The following is an 18,983-nucleotide window of genomic DNA, read 5'->3' on the forward strand; positions in this document are numbered from 1 at the left end:
GTAACTCTGCTTGGCTAGCACTGCCTGCTCTGCTGGGCTGGCCTGTGTTTCATGTTGGTTTGGAGTGATGGAGGGAGAGTCCTGCAAGTGAACAGGTCTCTTGTGGTGAAAGAACTGTATAAGGGATGTACTGATGTGGCGAAGAAACGTATCCATCACATGTATCATCTGTGTATAAGTAAAAGATGAGAGCAAAACTGGGAACAAATGTGCTTGTAGGGACAGGCAGTCCCTTACTTGCATTGTTATTTATCATCAAGCAACTAATAAAAGGAAAGGAGACCTCTAAAGCTTTATTAATTATAGCCAAATCCAGGAAAATCTCCCGCATAAAATGAATAAATCATTTTAACATCACATGCTGCACCATTAGCGAATTGCAATATTTTCCTCTAACATAATCAACTGTGTACCTAACGAAATCAGAAAGTATAAATTCTAAAATTCTTTAATACTTTAAAAAACAACTTAAAATTACTTTGATCCTTCCTTAAATGCTCCAGAGTTTCATATTCTAATTAATATTTTGCTGCACTCACTAGATCTGTTGTTCTTGCTTTATTGTTTTTAAGACGGAATATTTGTTGGTTACTGAAGCAAAGTTAACCAAGAACTTTTTGTTTCAGGTTTAAAGTCCGAGGGCCTCTATAGAGTCTCAGGCTTCACCGAGCACATCGAAGATGTGAAAATGGCCTTTGATCGAGGTACACCATTTTTTAATCTTGTACAATTTTAATCTAAGGTTTCAGTTCTAGGGCTTCTCAGTTCTGCTTGTGTTTATGTAGCTACTGTGGAAATGAAACTGGCATATAAGCAGAAGTACAGAAAGCAACTAGTCTTTTCTGAGTTCTCAAATTAGTCTGTAGAGCTTTTCATAAGAAGAAATCACATTTCATAGTTGAAAGGAATAGTTAATAGTAACTAATGGCAGGCAGAAGGCTAAGTGGGGACTTATGATGCTTAACTTATGATGCAGGACTTATGATGGGGGACTGGATGATTGCTTAACCAAGCAGCACAGCCTAGGATCCTAGTTCAAGTACGAACCTAGCTAGTACCAGGGGAAAGCCCTTAGTCCTATCTTTAGTAGACTCAGTGTTTTACAATATGATAATCTGTTTATGAGTTTAAGAACCAGGAACTCCCAACGGGAAAGTCACACTGCATGTAGCCTTGGAGAAAGCACCACACCACTGTGCACGTGATTGCATCTGCACAACAGACGAGAGGAGCATTGGGGAGATTGGTTGTACTGCATATTGAAAAACTAATAATTAAACACTGCCTGTTAATCATGATTACCATCCTAGTAGCCCTTCTGAATTGATTTAGCCGATTACCTTGGTTCTAGTTGTGCACACAGTCTTTGTACTCAGGAATAATTTTAAGTATATATGTTAGTGGGTGCAGAGAAGTGCTTTCATCAACAGAAAAAACATTTTCAAGTACATTGAAAAAGTTACGTAAACATTCTTCTCCTTTCCCATAAATAGTGTTTTCCTTCCTACTTGATTTTTTCAGGTATTACCTCTGCTATGTTAGGGAATAGGGTCAGACACCCATGGGGCAAGGCAGGTCCAGGTCAAGCCAGGAAGTCAGCCTGTGGGTCCAGGTACCGACCAGAAGGGTGCATGGCCAGGCACAGGCGTGGCCATGATCCAGCTTGAGGCAGCTACAATATCGCTCAGGCAGGGACTGGGGTCCCACAGGAAGGCGATTTAGGAGCTCATGGGGAGGCTAGACTGGGCTAGCAAGGTCTATGAGTGGCATGTCTTACACTTACTGTGCCTGAACACTTTGTTATTTGGAGACAGTCTGTCACACAGACGTCACTGGCAAAGAAAGTCCAACTAGGAATTTCCAAAGTGGCTGTTTTCTTGCTATACCAAAATATCCCTTTAAAAATAACACATCTTTTGAAATGCATTGGATGCTGCAGTTGTGAACATCGGCATGTACACACGTAGGTCAGCTGTGATTTGGGTGAAAGCAATGCGCAGTGATACGACGGCTATCGCAGGAAGATACACGTTGCAGGTGTGCCACATGAAGCAGTGCTACTGAGAGGGCCACAGTCCCCACAGCTCCCACTCTGCTTCCTGCAGGCAGATCTGGCCTGGCAAATCCTTTTGTTCTGTGTGTTAACTCTCCTCTAAGTGTACCAACCTGAAGGAAACCCAGAAGGAGAAGCACAGGTTGAAGAGGAAAGAGTTTGAAGAAAGCAGATGGCAATTTATGTCTGAGGATGGCTTGAATACTGCTGCAGCTGTAGTTCCTTTGCAAATGCTTCGAACCATTGAAGCCAGTTCAGTTTTACAGACAGCGTATCTTTTATTATTGCCTATACTCATGGCATAATCTGGAGGCAATACACAATTGAATTAGACCCACAGCAAGAAAGGAAGTGTAATTTACTGGCAAAGAAGGCAGCACCTAGGAATAGGAAGAGTAAAGTCACTAGCAGTATTGGGTTTTCAAAGGAAAAAAAAAAGCATGGATAACCATGGAATCGGAGAAAGCAAGAATCAAGTCTGTATACACAGGCTGTGACAAAAAACACTGGGCATAAATTGATAAAAAGCTGTGTCTTCATCTTCTTTTAACAATCTTGTGAGGAAAAGGGGATAAGAAAGGAATGAGAGAGTGTTGCCATGAATAATGCTAAAAGCAGTGGAACAGTGAAAAAGTTGTGACAACTGCATGACTAGAGTATTGCTGAGGCCAGAAGCTGAGAACTTCACTGTACAGTTTTGAAAATGTTTTCTCCCTGAACTGAGATGGAGAAGCAGGAGTTGAGGGTTTTTTTTTGCAGGAAAGGATTTAAAGAGAACAAAAATACTTGGGTTTTTTTTGTTCTGACTTGTGGGTTGTGCAGCTAGAAGGCGGTTGTCAGCTGGCAGAAAGTTGAATTGGCAAGACGCTTCCAACCTGACAGCTCAGGGCTTGCTTCCCTGTCAGATCCAAGTTTACAGAGAGAGGGACCCAACCCTCTCATCTGCATCCCAGCCCCGCAGGTAGGAACATTGCTTTTCTGCTGCCCAGTTGCCCCTCTTTAGCCCTAGACATCAGAGCAGCAGGGAGTGGACTATCCCAAGCATGTGGAATATCTCAGATCTTTGTCCCAGGTGACAGAGCTGGGAGAGGGAGCTGAGAGCCAGGTGGCAGGTCTTGCCTCCAGCAACGCCTGAAAGGTTTTTGTTCAAATTTCATTTTCTGCTCAGAAAGTGAAGTTTGTGGGAGTTTTACAGAACTGTTGTTGCCACGTTCACTATAGGAAATTAACATATTTTTTTTTCCAAAGTTAAAAAAAAAAGGAAAATTTGTATCTGAAATATAAAATGGAAAATTCCTGATCAGTTCTAGTTAACAGACAGGTGTTGCAGCAGAAGCAGCCATATCTGTGGCCACGTCACTATCTCAGACATCTCTGGAGCATGCTGCATAGCAGAAAATAAATGTGTTTTAAAACACCTTGGGATAGCTAGCTGACAAAGGAGAAGGTGAGAGCAGGGGTATGAACCAGAGAAGAGAACTATCTAATCTAATGGATAATCCTAGCACAATGCTAGACGATATACACTGGCCAGGAATAAATGTAGTCTGACAGTTTAAAGACCATTTTAAACCTCCTGGAAGCAAGGTTCTGAAACAACTTTTTAATAAGAGCAAAGATAAAAACCTTAACTAGTTTTAAAATGGAAGTTGAGGGGTTTATGAGAAGGGTTATAGAGCATGGTGTCTGCAGTAGCAGCGCGTTGCACTCTGCCATTACAGCGGTCCCTCCCTGCCCATCGTTACCAAGTCAGTCCCCAGGCACCTGGCTAGAATGCCAGGATGCTTTTGCATCTCTGGAAATACAGCTTAATAAATGGATTTGAAAATAAACAAGGGAGGAGTCCTCCCATTTAATGCGCAGGACGCATCCTTCAAATAACGCCATCCAGCTTTCTGGTTTCCCAAGCTCTTCATCAAGCCACAGGAGCCAGAAGACAGTATGATACAGGGATGAGGTGCAGAGGCTGACCTGGCCGTAGGGTACCTCTCCTGCTGATTTCATGTGCAGCTGAAGGCACACAATGAAGAGAAGCCAGCCTTCCCTCTGATTAATTCTGCTTTGCCAAAGGGACAGTCATTTGTTCCTTCCAAAGAATTATAGCGAGAACAGAAAAGCAAAGGCAGGTTTGAAAGTTAACTTCTTGGGAAGAGAATGGCATCTACCATGATATTATTTGGGCCCAATGAAGCTGTGATAGTTGGTTTTAAAACAGGGCTAAGTTGGTCCTCATCTGATTTAAACTAAGACTCCTTTCAAAAAGCCAAAGCAGTGTAAATACCCCTACTGTAAATTAGCATTAGGCTTTCTGAGGCACTGACAATGTTCCATTTTAGTGATTTTTGTAATGAGAAGGAGGGGAATAATGTGGATTTATTTAATCTGGTGAATGTTGGTGCTGTAGAATGACAGTTGCTCTCTGTCAGCATTGTTGAGCTGTGGCGTTGTGGCATCCAGAAAACCCTCATTGTGCGCTTTACCCACAGAGCTGCGATTGTCAGCAGTGCATTCTGTCCCCTCCCTTGTTTGTATGACTGGCTGGTACAATACACTTGCTAAAAATATTATGCTGTTAAATATTACATGAGTACTTAGAGACATCCTAATTCATATTCACTCTTTTGCCAGTGTAGGTGAAAGCCTGTCAAATGCCAAATCCAAGAAAAACCACAAAGAAGCACATCAGCATGGCAAAGGTTGTGCAATAAAAACAAAGCATTAAGGAAAAAGTAACTTTTAAGTAGAAATGTAATTCAGTATTCAGAGGGCATAGCTGAGGCTTTAAGAATGTAATACTTACTCCATTTCATTCTCCAATAAACTATCGATAGATTTCTATGGCATCCAAAGTCAGCTGAAACCTTTAAGGAACAGAATAAAGACTTTCTTTGTCCTGAGATATTCAAACTTCAACATAATGAGACAAAATATGTTGAGAGTCAAAGTGACAAGGAAAGAGAAATGATGGGGTTTGGGTAGGGTTAGGTTTGTAAAGCTGAAATGAATTATACGTTTGTAATCCAAAATTTTTTTAAAAAAGATCGTATTAACATATGGCCACTGCAACGATACTGAAAATACTAATTACCATCTAAGGAAAGTTACTGTATTGAAGAGTGAAGAAAATGATTGTGGCAATGCAGAAGGTACCATATAAAATAGATGTGGTTCGTACAGTAAGCTACTACAGAGGATCCTCTGTAAACTATGTGTCACGACTTTACCAGCAATTAATTAACTTTTCTTTCCTAGTGCTTTGAATTTTAAGTGTGTTTAAATTAAAATAGAAATCGAGGAATTTGGTGAGGATGAGAAATAAGTGCAGCCTGCCAAGGGCCTTAAATTGCTGAAACTGAAAGGGAAAAGAAAAAAAAAAAGAATCCAAAATCTATCAAAGGAAAATAAAAATCCACCTTCTGTTACATACCCACTGCAGAAATGTGTAGGTATATCACAACGGATGTATTGTTACACTCACTTTAAAATAATCTTCAGTGCGTTTCCAATGGGTGTACATTTGTCTCTGAAGTGAAGAGAAAAATCTTTGACTTGGGAATTAATGCATTTTTCCTGCAGTAAGTGAATAGGTAAATAAGAGGTATGTTTGAAGTACAATGTAGTTTGAAGTGCTTCTAGCTGAAGTGCCCCTTTAAGGAAGCTTGCTGGGCTACTTTGTAGAAGTACTAAATAAATAACAGTTCCATTTAGTGTACTGGTGACCTGGATAATAGATGCAACCTTCTGCTTTGCTGTATCTGTTCTCATGCAGCTGCTGGCTCCTTGGAGGTATCTGTTTTCAGTGGAGCGTTTTGAGTGCTCAGTGTCCATCAATTAAATAGAGCTCTCCACACAAAGCTTTACAAGACTAATGCTACCGTGCCTGGAACGTGTGGATTAAACAAAAGATTGGGGCAGTGTAAACATCCTCCTAGGGCTTATTGATGCTGTATTAAATTAAATGCTGATGGATGTATTCAGACTGCTCAGCTGCATCAAGAAAGGCTGCTTGTTTTAAACACTTAAGCATATAATCTCCTCTTGATGAGAACATGTAGTGCTATTAGTCGTAATGAGAATTATGTGCATACATTGGACAGGACGTATCACTTCAAGATTAATGCCATAGGTTTGTATAAAATGTCTATAATTAATATAAACTCTTTTACTCTGCCGCGAAAGCCTTTATCACCATCACAGATGCCGTGTATCAAGCACACCCACTGATCTGTCTGTATCAGGGCATGTCTACAAGCACTAGTTCTTGCGAGACAAGCAAGGCGATGGCTTTACAGCATGTCAGCACCTCGGTGGTAACAGCCCAAGCTTGTGCTTGCACCTCCTGGCAGATACAAGCAAACTCCTCTCCATTGTTGAGGCAAGCATAACCTCACATGGCCCTGCTCACCGTATGGTCCTCACCTTCACCACCTCCTGCGAGGGCAGCACCATTATCCTCACTTGAAAGGTGGGGAATAAGGACTATGGGGTAAAACTGACCTCAAAGAAGCCTGAGGTAAAGCTGTGGATTAGATCCAGACAGCCTCTGCCCCTACTTGAACCAGTGTCCTACCCTGTCTTTCTACTGGTAGACCGCCAAGGACAGGCCTCAGGAGGGGAGGACAGGAAAATTTCTCAGTCTGGAGAAAAATGTAGGTATGAGGGTACTAGGTAGTATGGAACAGATGTAGTCATCTGAACTTGAAAAATAATAGTGATCCAGCCTCACTGCGTGTTCTTGTAATTTCACTCATTGCAAGCCATGAGTTAGTCAAGGGCTTACCAGCAACACTTCTGATTAAAAGTGCTCCGTAATGGAGTTCTGACTAACTGTGTTATAATATGTGGCAAACAAAATGAATGGCATTTCAATTGCATAATTCATCTATTTAGCTGTTCATCCATTACAAGTATCCATATTCATTTAACAAATTGCGATCCACATTTCAGAATAAATTGTATAACTAAATGCCATAGCATGTCTATTTAAATTCAAATCTTTGCTATAAATAAATAAGTCAAATATGAAGACATTAGAGGACATGCAGAAAATAAGGCGGCTTTCTTACTAGCCAATCAGTATATATAGATTGGTGCAAGACTGACAGATTTGGATGTTTACTTTGATTTTTTCCTACTGGTCTCCTGAGGGTCATTGGAAATTTATGTTATTTCCCTGTGCTTCTGTTTCCCCAAGTGACGATGAAAAGAATGGTTCATACTCCTGTGCATTCTTCTGTGGATACAAAATACATCAGAACAAGTTATTAATAGCTTATTTTCAGTGAATAAATGGACCAAATTCAATAAATATAGTAACAACCTGATTTCTCATCCAACATGAAAACATTATGTGTGAGATAGTACACTGCAGACATTGTTGATGTAAACACCAGCCTCTCCAAAAGATGTAGCAAATAAATTGTTTACTAAAAGATAAAGAAACTACCATTCCTCATTCATATACTGTAAAGTTGGTAGCAATATATTCTCATTTAAGCCTTCCAAATGCTTTCAGGTTGTTTTTTTCTTGTCAGGTTGGGCACAATAAATCTGAATTAGAAGCCTAGCCTTGCTTCAGTCAAAATTAGCCTGGTTTCAAAAACATTTCTTCCTCCTTTTCTAGATGGTGACAAGGCTGATATTTCTGCCAGTATTTATCCAGACATAAATATCATTGCTGGAGCACTGAAGCTATACTTCAGAGACTTACCGATTCCCGTGATCACCTACGACACCTATTCCAAGTTCATAGAGGCAGCAAGTAAGTATTGCATAGTAATTTGTACTGATCTTCAATTACATTTCCCATCCATAAAGCTGTCCACATTAAAGAAAAATAAGACAGACAACAAATTGGAAGCAAGGGCATTGTTCTGTTCATTACTTCTCTGCCACGTCCTTCTTTCATGTGAAACTTCTGCTTGAATGTTACTGCAGATGGGACATCATGCAGGTACGCCATCCCAGGGCTGGCATCATGGCTGCAGATACATGGGTCAGGGATGAGTGAGCAGTGTGAACCTTGAGGATGCTTCTCATTCCCCCACCATTTTCCCCATCTCCTATATCATGGCCTCCTTTGGCAACAAATCTGTGCTGCTGACAAGCATGTCTCCTCCTTCAGTCAGTGAGGGATCAGAGCAACAAGGCACACCACAAACCACACCTGCCCCACAGTTCAGGCACATCCACTGTTCATTAGATCCTACAGTATCTAACCTGTGTTCAGATGGGAGGCATGTGCAGTTATCTCTGCCCAGAGTTGGCAGGTCATGGATGCACTACCAGAGAGGGAGGAGGACAGCTGCATTCATTGCTGTAACGCTGGCAGAGAGAGCTGAGACTTGCCTCAAATTCTGCTCTCCAGGGCACAGCCTTCCACGTAATGATAGTTACTCATGAAAACTCACCAGGTGGATTGCATCAAAATCAGATTATTAGTAAAAAACGTCAAAGACCTGAGGTGTCTAAGAAGTAGCATGCTTTCTTCCTTAAAAATATCCTTAGTCATTTTGAAATGTCACCCAGTATACGGATAAGTAGCAGGAAGGGTGGTCTGTTTGTGTGACTGTGCTGCCTTCCCTTCCCCTCTGGCTTACCCACCCTTGCACTCCCCATACAACCACAGATACCTCTGTCCTGTGCTCTCTTCTTCCTCCCTGGCAGAGCAATTATTCTTGCTCATCAGTAGTCCTATGAAGAACACATCCAGAGAAAGCAGTTCCTATCACGTCAATAGACCAATGTCTTAAAAGCAGGGCATAAAGATTCTTAATCTGCTAAAATTTCAAGCTCCTGGTGCCATTTGTATGGAAAGTCATGCAACAAATATAACTGACTCAGTTCACAGCTTAGGAATCCATACTTTTCATGTAAAAGACATGTAAAACCTGCTCAGATTTTCAGAGACTGCCAAATGAGCACTGATGCTCTCTGATCACTGATACCCACATATTTAAAGATGTTCAGAAATCTTTGTTCATGTAATTCCATGTCATTTCAATCTCTAGCTAAACTTACATATTCAAGCACGGTCTCTAAAGCATATATCCACACTCCCATCTGGTGTTGAAGGCTAATGGAAGTAATCTTATGTAAGATTTAAAGAGTCAGTTCCAGGCAGAGTATTATGAAACACTTAATGAAGCTCGGATACTGTACCTATACAGGCCTGTAGATAGAGCTACAGACCACAGAGATAACTATTGGGTGGTCTTTGTTGCTGATTTCTTTGTAAAGCCTGTATTTTTGACGATACAGAAGTTGCTGATAAGCTCCATGTTTATGAGTTTAATATTTATCCCTCCAAGCGCAGTCAGTGGCTTGTAAATGACTCCGTAATAATAACTTAGCTTCCTGAATTATTGGTGTTTACAAATGGAAAGCCCTATTAACATTAATCCTGTTTGGTGTTTTCACAGAAATCTCCAATCCTGATGAACGACTAGAAGCAATACATGAAGTGTTGATGTTACTCCCTGCTGCTCATTACGAGACACTTAGATACCTAATGATTCATCTCAAAAAGTGAGTTAATCGGCATGTAGGATAATTCTTGAAGAGCTTAACCATTTTCTGCTTTGAAAGAGCGATATTACTGAAAGTACCAATAAAGCTTCCACTAGGGCACTGCCAGTAAAACAATAATGTTACAAATAAACAGGCAAGCTATGTTTGTGTAAATGCATATAAGCCATGCACATATATAGCACAGATCCTTTTGCTGGCAGATCATTGCAAGCCTTTGAAGAGTTAATTGAGATTTGCCACGTTTCTCTGAGGCAGATAATATCTGAAAAATACCAGAATGGTAGGTACTTCAGAGATGTGCTGCAGCAAGTCACTTGATCATGCTTTGCTTCTGCCTCTCCTTACCTCCTGATTTGTCTTCCTGAACGATAACCCTAAAAGGAAAGAGCTGTCTCTTAGAAGTTGTTTGCTCACATCACAGTTAAGCCAAGAATCAAGCAAGGCCTATTTTTATATGACTAGTAAAAGCAATACAGGCCCTTACCAGTTATTTCCTAGCTCTTTTGGTTTTAAACACACTCTGCCTCATTTGCTTTCCAAAGCTTCTTTAATCATAAGACATACAAAATTTTCGAAAGTGCCTAGATTTCATTTTTGATCTCTTCTTAGTTGTCCCACTACTTGCAGCACAGTTGCAAATTTGGAGTATTTTCCGGGTTTGATCTGCACTATTCTGCAATATTAATGCCCACATGAAAAGGAAAAGACCTCAACTCACGTAAAATTGAATCAGAGAGCTTGTGTGAAGTGCATTTCATGCTCAATCAACTTCTCATTATGCAGAGACTTTTCCTCATTTTGAATCGGCTCAGGCCATTACAACTGAGCAATTTTACCTTTCGATGAGACATTACCTGGGCATGCAGGAGCTTCTTCAGACTGTGCAGAAATCAGATGTGCAAACACCCACCATCGTCAGCACATATGCATGGACAACTCAGGATGAACCATGTTGGCTTTTAAGAAGGCCCGTAGAGGCTGTAGGCAAGCAACCTGTATACAGGATCAGCACTTTCGTGTTCCGGCAGCAAATTTTTAATAGCCAAGTATTGACTTGCTTTCCTTCTTTTTTATGAACTGCACAGTACAGGCTTTGGTTCAGCTGTTGAGCCGAACTACTGATGAGACAAAATATAGTCCAAACAGCTGATTAAGCTTTCTCTCTCAAATACCTGCAAGTCACACAATGAATTCCCTCTCCTTTCCCAAATCGCAGCTTTCAACGTCTGCATGGAAATCAAGTGCATATCAATTCCTATGGAGAATCTATCAGAGAGATCTGAATCCAAAAGAGGGAAGGATCCTTTAGGTTCAGACTATCCTGTTCTGTAAATTAAACATAGAGTCCCAACTCCAGCCCTGGTGTCAGGGAGTCTGTGTATGGACTGCAGGATCACTGCGGGATCACAGCCTCTACACCAACACCGTTTCTCCACAGAAAAGCAACTGCACTCAGTTGCTGTTTAAAGCATTCATATTTCTTTATCAAATGGAAGGGACACTAAATTGAGCTAAATCAAAGTTGAGTAAGTTTTGCATTGTTTTTGAAAAATTAGAGGTACCTTCCCTGAATCTGTTTATTGTCTTAATATTGTCTTTCTTCCTCCTCCATTGAAAGAATAACCTAGTCTAGTCAGGAAGATCCAGCAGAGAAAAGTATCAGCAATGAAAAATGAGCTTGTCAGTCAATTAATTAATTGTTTTCTTCAGTCAAATGGAACATTCTGAGAACTTTTTGCTCAAAATTGGAGGAAATACAGTAGCATGAGCAGTCCCCCCTGTGGCGAAATACATACAACTCCATCCATGCTGATGTTGCAGTGAAGCTGCGCTGCTGAATCTTCTCTGTGTTCAACCCAGGCCGTGCAACCCACTCTTCCACACAGAGGTGCTAGTGAGATGTATGTGGTATCCCACAGCTGTTCCACATCTCTGCTGCATACAGCCACAGGTGGAAAACAGAGTGTTACATATACACTTCCACAGAGGTGTCTTGGGCTAGGCAGCCTTGGTTTATCTTTTCTCCTTGCAAAGCACAGTTAACATACCTGTGCTAGAAGATGACAATGTGTCTGTGAGTAGAGGCACTAATGGACTTCTGTCCTGAAAGCAAAGAGCAACAGTGTTTTTCTGTGATAGAGCCACTCTTTGCAGTGAGCCAACAGTAGAAGAAAAATCTTATATATAAGGACCTTACAAACAAGGGGAAGACCAGATTACCTTTGGTTTCAGGCTCTGTGCTCCCCTGATGGCATGAGTGAATCCACTGCTGCCCAGCTGGGAATTGCCATGGCCAGGGGTGATCTCAGCTGTTGCCAGGAGAGCTGGTTCCAAAACCAGATGTGCTCCACGCTGGTAGAGGTGTTGTGTATGGAGGAGATGTGAAACTTCACCTGTACTCTGTTTAGTAACTGCAAGTATCTGGTCCATGAGGGACTGTGACCGATTAAGGGACCACAGCTGTCTCTATACTGCAGTGCGAGAGCACCCTTGAGACCAAATTCAAATTCCAAAGGCTTGCTGGGACAATACGGATGTGATCCAGCTCTGTTACCTGGAGGGAAACCCTGAGCACATCTTGCATTTCCCAGCAGGCCTAAGGGGTAACTTCTCTGTGTCTTTGGCAGCCAGGTTTGCTCGAGCCACACGTAGCCTACCTTTTTTTTGTATTTACGTTATATGATGTGCATCAGGGAACAAAACAGCCTGCGGTCCTTCCTAGAAGTGCCTCTATTCTCTGTCAAGGATAGATGGGATTTGTAGCAGTCTGACTTTAGCAAACCACCTCTCTGGACTGCTCCAGGATTCAGCACAGTGCTAAAGTATAATGAGTAATCAGAGTCACTCAGCTGTCGGTTGGCCCGAGGCAGCCAGTAAGGCAGAAACGCGTGAACGTGTGGGTCCCTGCAAGCTGGAAGCACGGCGGTCACCAGTAATCAACAGAAAATCTGGGTTCCTATTCGAGAAGCACGTCCACACCTCCAGTCTGATGCACACCAAATACAACATGCCAGAGAACTGTAGCTACTGTAGAGCAGCTACATACATCATCATTTAAATCATGATGATGCTTTTCAGAAAAGCAATTGCCACTAATTCTTACACTCTAACGAATAGCTACATGGAAAAATCACTTAAGAGTCGCATGAAGGGTGTTTAAGGGCACTGGAAATCACAGCCTTACTGTAGTTGCCTTGTACTTGCTGTGGAAACAGTTACTATTTTGAGTAAAAGTAAAAAATGTTACTGAAAAATGTCATTATCTACCAATGCTTGATGTGAAGCAGGACTACAGATTAAGATGTATGTATTCTTTTCTTCTGGGAAGTAAACAACTACTTAGTTTTTTTTTTTCCATTCGTTTTTTTTTTTCCTATTTTAGGGTTACCTTGCATGAAAAGGAGAATTTTATGAATGCTGAAAACCTGGGAATCGTGTTTGGGCCTACTTTAATGAGACCTCCAGAGGACAGTACCCTTGCTACACTGAATGACATGCGGTACCAGAAGTTAATTGTGCAGATTTTAATAGAAAATGAAGATGTTCTCTTTTAGACAGAGAGAGACATATCTTCAAAGCTATTTGTTTTAAAATAATTAGTTTGAATGAAAAACAACATTTCTTTAAATTTTTTTAAACATAAAGGAAAAGTTCCTTGACTGCACTTCAATTTCTGCAAAGTTGCAGATGAATGCCAAAATGTTTAGGGAAAGCCTATGTCTCATAGACATATGCCTCTTTGTAGAAGGGAAAAAAAGGTCAGAAAAAATCCTCTTACCTTGTATCTTTTGCCTTGCCTCAGATGTATATTTGTTTTGAGAAGTTGCAAACAATTTTATTGTTAACTTATTAAGAAACACAAAACATATTTTAATATGGCTAGAGAAGCAAAAAGGTACTTAATCAGTGTTACTTGTATGCGCCTATACTTTTCCCTCTCCATGAGACATAATTATATATGTCAATTGTGAAACAGAACCTATATTATAAAGATATTTTTACTTTACCTAGCTGAAAGAATGCCATTTTATTTTAGCAAACTATAAATCAATGCGGTGCATTGATTATTTTCCACGTAATTCTTTCCTGCATTTTTGCTATGATATATTGAAAACAATTACCACTAATGCAGTATTATCCTGACATACCTCTTTATTGCAAGTGTTTAAAGTCTTTTCTTTTATGTATTCCAGCTTTCCTTAGGTTTCTTTGCATTTAGGGACTAGGACTAGCATCCTAAGACTGTACACTTTTAGCCATTTGATACTTCCCACAACATACAGTATTTGCTCTTCTTTTTTTTTTTTTTTTTTTTACTCCCATGTAAAATATGGTGTTGAGAATTTTTCAAAAGTCCTGGTGGTAGATCAGTTTCATATGCCAGATCTTTCTTGGATTACAGTAACATGTAACTTAAGTGATGCTGGGACACTGGATATTTTCTGGCCTTGTTGAAAAGTTAGCACTTTTTTGGGTTAATTATGAAGGATTTGGTTTTTCTGTAAAAATCGAGTTATGTTTTGTCATGTTTCTGTATTTATAAACGTACAGTAAATCTGCTAAAAATGTAGGTATTTATCTTGAATGTGTTTTCTGATGGTTTGTTTAAAAAAAAAAGAAAGAATGTGTAGGAAATGTGGGAGTTGGTAAATTTAATTATTACCAAATTCTAATATTTTTCTCCCTTCACAAACATTGACCTACAGAGTTCATAGTCTAACTGCAACTTATTCCTAATGTTAAAACTTTTTCTCAGCATGAGATGTTTCTGCAAGCATAGAAAAATCAACATACTTTACTACCAAACTCAATTTTCAATACAAAAAAAAAATAATAATCCCTCATCTTGATTGTTTATATCATATGCTTGGTAACTCAGTGATGCAGTTTCCTGAATTATTTCAGGGAGCACATGTTTCTATTCAAATTGAAAAATATGTGTAACTATGATTATGAAGGGAGTTGGAGGGTATGACTGTAAATTTGTTGTCTTCTAGAGAAATAACTAAGGGCTAGATAGATTAACCCAGATTGCAGAGCAAATGCTAAATAGTCTGAGTTCCCAATACTTCCATAGATCCTCCTGCCTTGTACAGGACTATTTGTTGTAGGTTATGTACTACTTAATACTGTCATAAAAATGATCTGGAAATGGTTTTATTTTGTGAAGTGAAATATGCTTTGTAATTTATGATAGTGTAAATGGAAGGAAAAATCCCATTAAATGTGTTAAAGAGTTCTGGTGTCTGTCACTGACCACATGGCAAGCTGCCAGATGAAAATCAATCGCCGATTACCGTCCTGACATTGCTGGAAACTTTCCTACTTGGAAAACTTAGAACAGTTTTACTGAATGTCAGCAGTTTCAGATTGGCACTTGGATGCCCATACTACCACAGCCAAGCCCATGCACAGATGTATTTTCTGCAACCACCCTGAACTACCTCTGTGTAAAACTTCAAGCAAGTAAAGAATCACAATATCAATCCAATCAATTTGCAAGAATCAATGCCATCAGAGCACTTTTCCGCTCCCTTGAAGGCAGTCATTTGACTAACAATGATTTTCTTTATTTTTTCTGGTCAGCTCAGTAATGAGTTATTTTTTTAAGCTAAGAATAGTATTTTAGCACCATAGTTTAGTTTTGCAGGAAGACAAACAAACCAATCTACTTCTGCTTCTCCCTTTCCCTGTACCATGAGCTAACTGGTAGCTTTGACATGTTTCATAGTCTGGGGTCTTCAATACATGCCCCATCCTGAGGATTCAATGGCAGTACAAAGCAGCATGTTTAGAAATACCCATGCATAGCATCTTTGGAGGGCAGAAGTCTCTAATCTGTTGGACGGAGGGAGGACTATGATTCTGCATCTTAAAACACAAGTATCTAATGAATTGTCCACGTTTGTCTTGGCTAACCGATGGCCAGCATCCTCAGGGGCGTACTGAATGTGAAGTTAAAAGGACCCCGTCCCCTCCATGCTTCACTAGTGCTGCACACACTTCATCTCTTACATCAGACGGACTGTGGCCATCACCACTGCACCTGGGGCTGAGCAGCACCTCTGAGATCCCTTCATCTCTGCTCCAGATTCACTATTTGAGAAAAGAAAAAGGCAGCAGACTTTTCTCTGCAAAACTGACTGCTAGAGAAGAAAAAGCATACTTATCCTTAAGGGAAGCCTGTATTCCAGTATACAGAAAAAAATGGGTCTGACTGGATTACACCAACTCCTTCCCTTTGCTTCAAGGCATTCAGCGAGAGTGTGACGGCTTACCCCTCACAAGGCACTACTAGAGAGTAGTAAGAGTCATTTGAAAGATGCTCCAGGAGTCTGTGTTTGAGCTGACGTAAATTCCCTGCTAGCTCATTTCATCTCGAGTGGAATGCAGCTCTGCTTCTCTGGAAGCAGGTGAGATACCTGTGCCTGACTGCATTGGAGCCTCTCTGCAGCTGGATGTTCGGCAGGAACCTCATTCCCCTCCAGCTACTGGAGATGCCTTTAGTGGTGCACTGCGGGTGCAGCCGCAGTCCCCTCCTGCCAGCATCCACCCGCGCTTCCCGTCTGCCATTCGGATAGCCCCATCTTCTGGTATGACGGGCGCAACTGGGCACCCCTCACAGCCGGTCCTCGGAGCTGCCGGGGTGAGATGACGTGCCTCCCATAAAGCAGCAGTGTTTTAGCCACCATTAGTAAAACATTCTGTGAAGTTAGTGGTTTGTAAGGTAGTTAACTTTCCAAAGTGCTGTGCAACTGCTGAAATTTCATCTTTATACCTCTGTCTTTGCGAGACTCGTTGCCATCAGGTTTAAATATTTCGGGCCTGCTGGGGCAACGGAACCAAGGAATTGTTTCCTGAGAACACCACGCTGGAGACGAGGCAGCGTGTGCTGTGTCTGGCTCCACAGCACACGTCTGCTGAAAAGGCAGCTGGCAGGCATGATCGAACAGGGAACTGCTGAAGGGTTTCCTCAGCTGAGACACCGATTTGGGGCTCCTCTACCCAGAGACCACTTGTGAAACTTGATTATCTCTGTCCCGCTGTCAAATACCATTGGAATTGGACAAGGGATGCAGGAGTTACTGGGGAAGGAGAATAATTTGCAAAAACAGAAGCACACAAAGAGCGTTAAGAGCAGGTATTTTGTTTCCTCGGAAAACCTTTTTAAAACAAAGCTACAAAGGAGACAGAGCTTTGCTCTCAACTCACAGCTCTGCGAGCTGAGGTCAGTTTAAGCTACAGAACGGGTCTAACAGAGCACAAAACTAGGTGGGTTGGTACCACATTCATTTTATTTCTAAGCAAGAGGTAAGACTACACTTTCCTATACACTCGACAGCATCAAAGCTCACACAACATGAGAGCTTAGCGAAGGAGACAGAGCTGCAGAGGCACTTGGCCTGAGACTCTGGGAAGGAACATAGCAGGTTTGGGATCCCTTCTGAAGCAAGGGGCTTGAAAGACCTGAGCTGTGTGTTACTGTCAAATTTGGGATATAGGAGGGAGGAGGGATCGTGGGTGTAGTATTGGGCAAAACTCTGGTCTTAGTAAGGTCTCGGAGAGGCAGCGGGAGTGTCTGTGGTAATAGCTGGGCTGAAGGAAGGCTTAAAGTCACATTGCAAGGAGGTGAAAGTGACAGTAGGTACTGTGAGCGGTTTGCAGAGCACGTGGAGCAATTGTCTTCTCTTTTATGGCAAGCTCAAACACGGCACAGTGCGGACTCCTACAAATGAGACATTGCGAGATAATTGATTGACTGTCTTTGCACAAGGCCCTGCCTGGACTCACATGTCTGGAGGGAGAGCGTTTTCCTAACCCAGCTAGGCTCCTGCTTTCTCCTTCTCCCTCCTACCCGGAGATGAAGGCAGCTGACAGCCTCTTCTGCTGTACCTTCAGCTGCCTCCAGTATCACGCTCCCCCATGCAGAGCACAGACAGGGTCAAAGGCAGCCTGCTCCCCTCATCCTGCTAATGGCTGGGTAGGTGCTGCCCTGCTATCTGAGAAGAGAGGCTGGAGAGAGCAGAAAAGGAGATGGGGGTGGGAGGAAGGCTCACAGAAGGTTCCACAAGCGGACGCTTCTCCAGCTGTTCAAGCTCCCCAAAGTGGCAGCAGCTGGAGAGGCTACAATGTTTTCCCTCAGTGCTGCACTCTCCCCAAACCTTGCTCAAGGGGCACAAGCCACAGGAGCCTGTCTGGCCACCTTCTTATTTCATTATTGACAAGTAGAGAGTCAAGGTCAGCAGAAAAGGGAGGGAGGAGATTCGAGTGCCAGCAGACCTCCCTGCCAATAACCAGGAACTGATGAAAACTCTTGAGTAGGAAGGTAATTCAAAACACTTACACAAGGAGAAGAATGCCATCTAACTGGATCTTCAAAGCAGAATTATATTGCTATATCGCCTACAGCCATTTAAAGTGAATGAAGAGACTATAGGGCTCATGAAGGTAAGAGTGTGAGCATCAATACGTTTTATGTTCTTGAGCTGTAGAGATAAATTCCTTGATTAAAGATCATAGTTAAGATTCAGCAATCTGAACCTTAGGGAGCTATGATTATTGTTGAATGCCCTAGGGCTTGCAGATTTAGGACATCAATAGGTCTTACATGGGGGCCATACTTCACATTATCTTTCTCTGAAGGCATGGCATTCTGGATATAATTATGCTGATATTACAGCTAGAGCCAGGACTGGGAATTCAAAGCCTGAAGGACCCAGATTATTGCAGGATGTTTAAGGACTGCAGTTGGGAAGAAAGTTTGTGCCAGTTGGAGCCAGTGCTTTATAAGTTAAAATGGAAATGAGCAGCGAGTTGCAAGTAGAGAAGCTGTCAGGGTTCAGTTTGCAGTAGACTCGGGGATGTCAGGAACCAAGCTGACCACCGGAAGCTGCCTTCATTGCAGGGCTCTGCAGAGCCTGACAAGGTGGGGTTCACAGTATTCTCTCTTTTCTCAAAAGTATGAGCCATTTGTTACTACTAAGATGAAGGTTAGAGTGAGATATAGGGTTAGCTTTGGACTTTGGAAATCTAAAGCCTAAAGAACTGAATTGTTACTGAAGTTGCAAAAACTACAACATGCTGGTATCAATAATGATCGACTCTGTCTTTCTATTCAGGGTGTGTGATCTCTGGTTAGGAGCACAGATGTTGGATGATCTGATTTTTTTTCTTTGCAAGTCCTGCAGAGCTAGCAATGGTACTGGTGTCAACAGTCACAAATATCTGTATTTTTCTGTTCTGCTATAGTAAAAGGGCAATAGTTTTATCTTCAGATATTGGGAGGGTGAGGGAAGATGAGGTTTAGAATTGGGGATTCAAAGAATCAGACTGAGTTTGCTGCTGGATATACAAACAAAAGAGCTGGTGTTGGCGGCCTATGCTCTTCTGTTTGTTTCTG

At 41.6% G+C, this 18,983-nt stretch overlaps 1 protein-coding gene across 8 annotated transcripts in view; it reads left to right on the top strand.

Annotated features, from left to right (window-relative positions):
• CHN2 (chimerin 2) overlaps positions 1–13,163 on the top strand; it is a 67,189-nt gene extending 54,026 nt beyond the window's left edge. For 4 of the 8 annotated variants that reach the window (XM_086614329.1, XM_009984542.2, XM_009984546.2 and 1 more), the window contains 4 exons: positions 627–704; positions 7,677–7,814; positions 9,475–9,580; positions 12,966–13,163. In XM_086614329.1, coding sequence (XP_086470455.1) covers positions 627–704; positions 7,677–7,814; positions 9,475–9,580; positions 12,966–13,137 — 494 coding nt within the window. In that variant the 3' untranslated portion in view covers positions 13,138–13,163. The remainder of the gene's footprint in view (positions 1–626; positions 705–7,676; positions 7,815–9,474; positions 9,581–12,965) is intronic. The other 4 variants (XM_009984543.2, XM_009984548.2, XM_009984547.2 and 1 more) reach the window with 2 other exon arrangements.
• The last annotated feature ends 5,820 nt before the right edge of the window (positions 13,164–18,983 follow it).

Source organism: Tauraco erythrolophus, chromosome 7 (genome assembly GCF_009769465.1).
Source record: "Tauraco erythrolophus isolate bTauEry1 chromosome 7, bTauEry1.pri, whole genome shotgun sequence".
Taxonomy (NCBI): Eukaryota; Metazoa; Chordata; class Aves; order Musophagiformes; family Musophagidae; genus Tauraco; species Tauraco erythrolophus.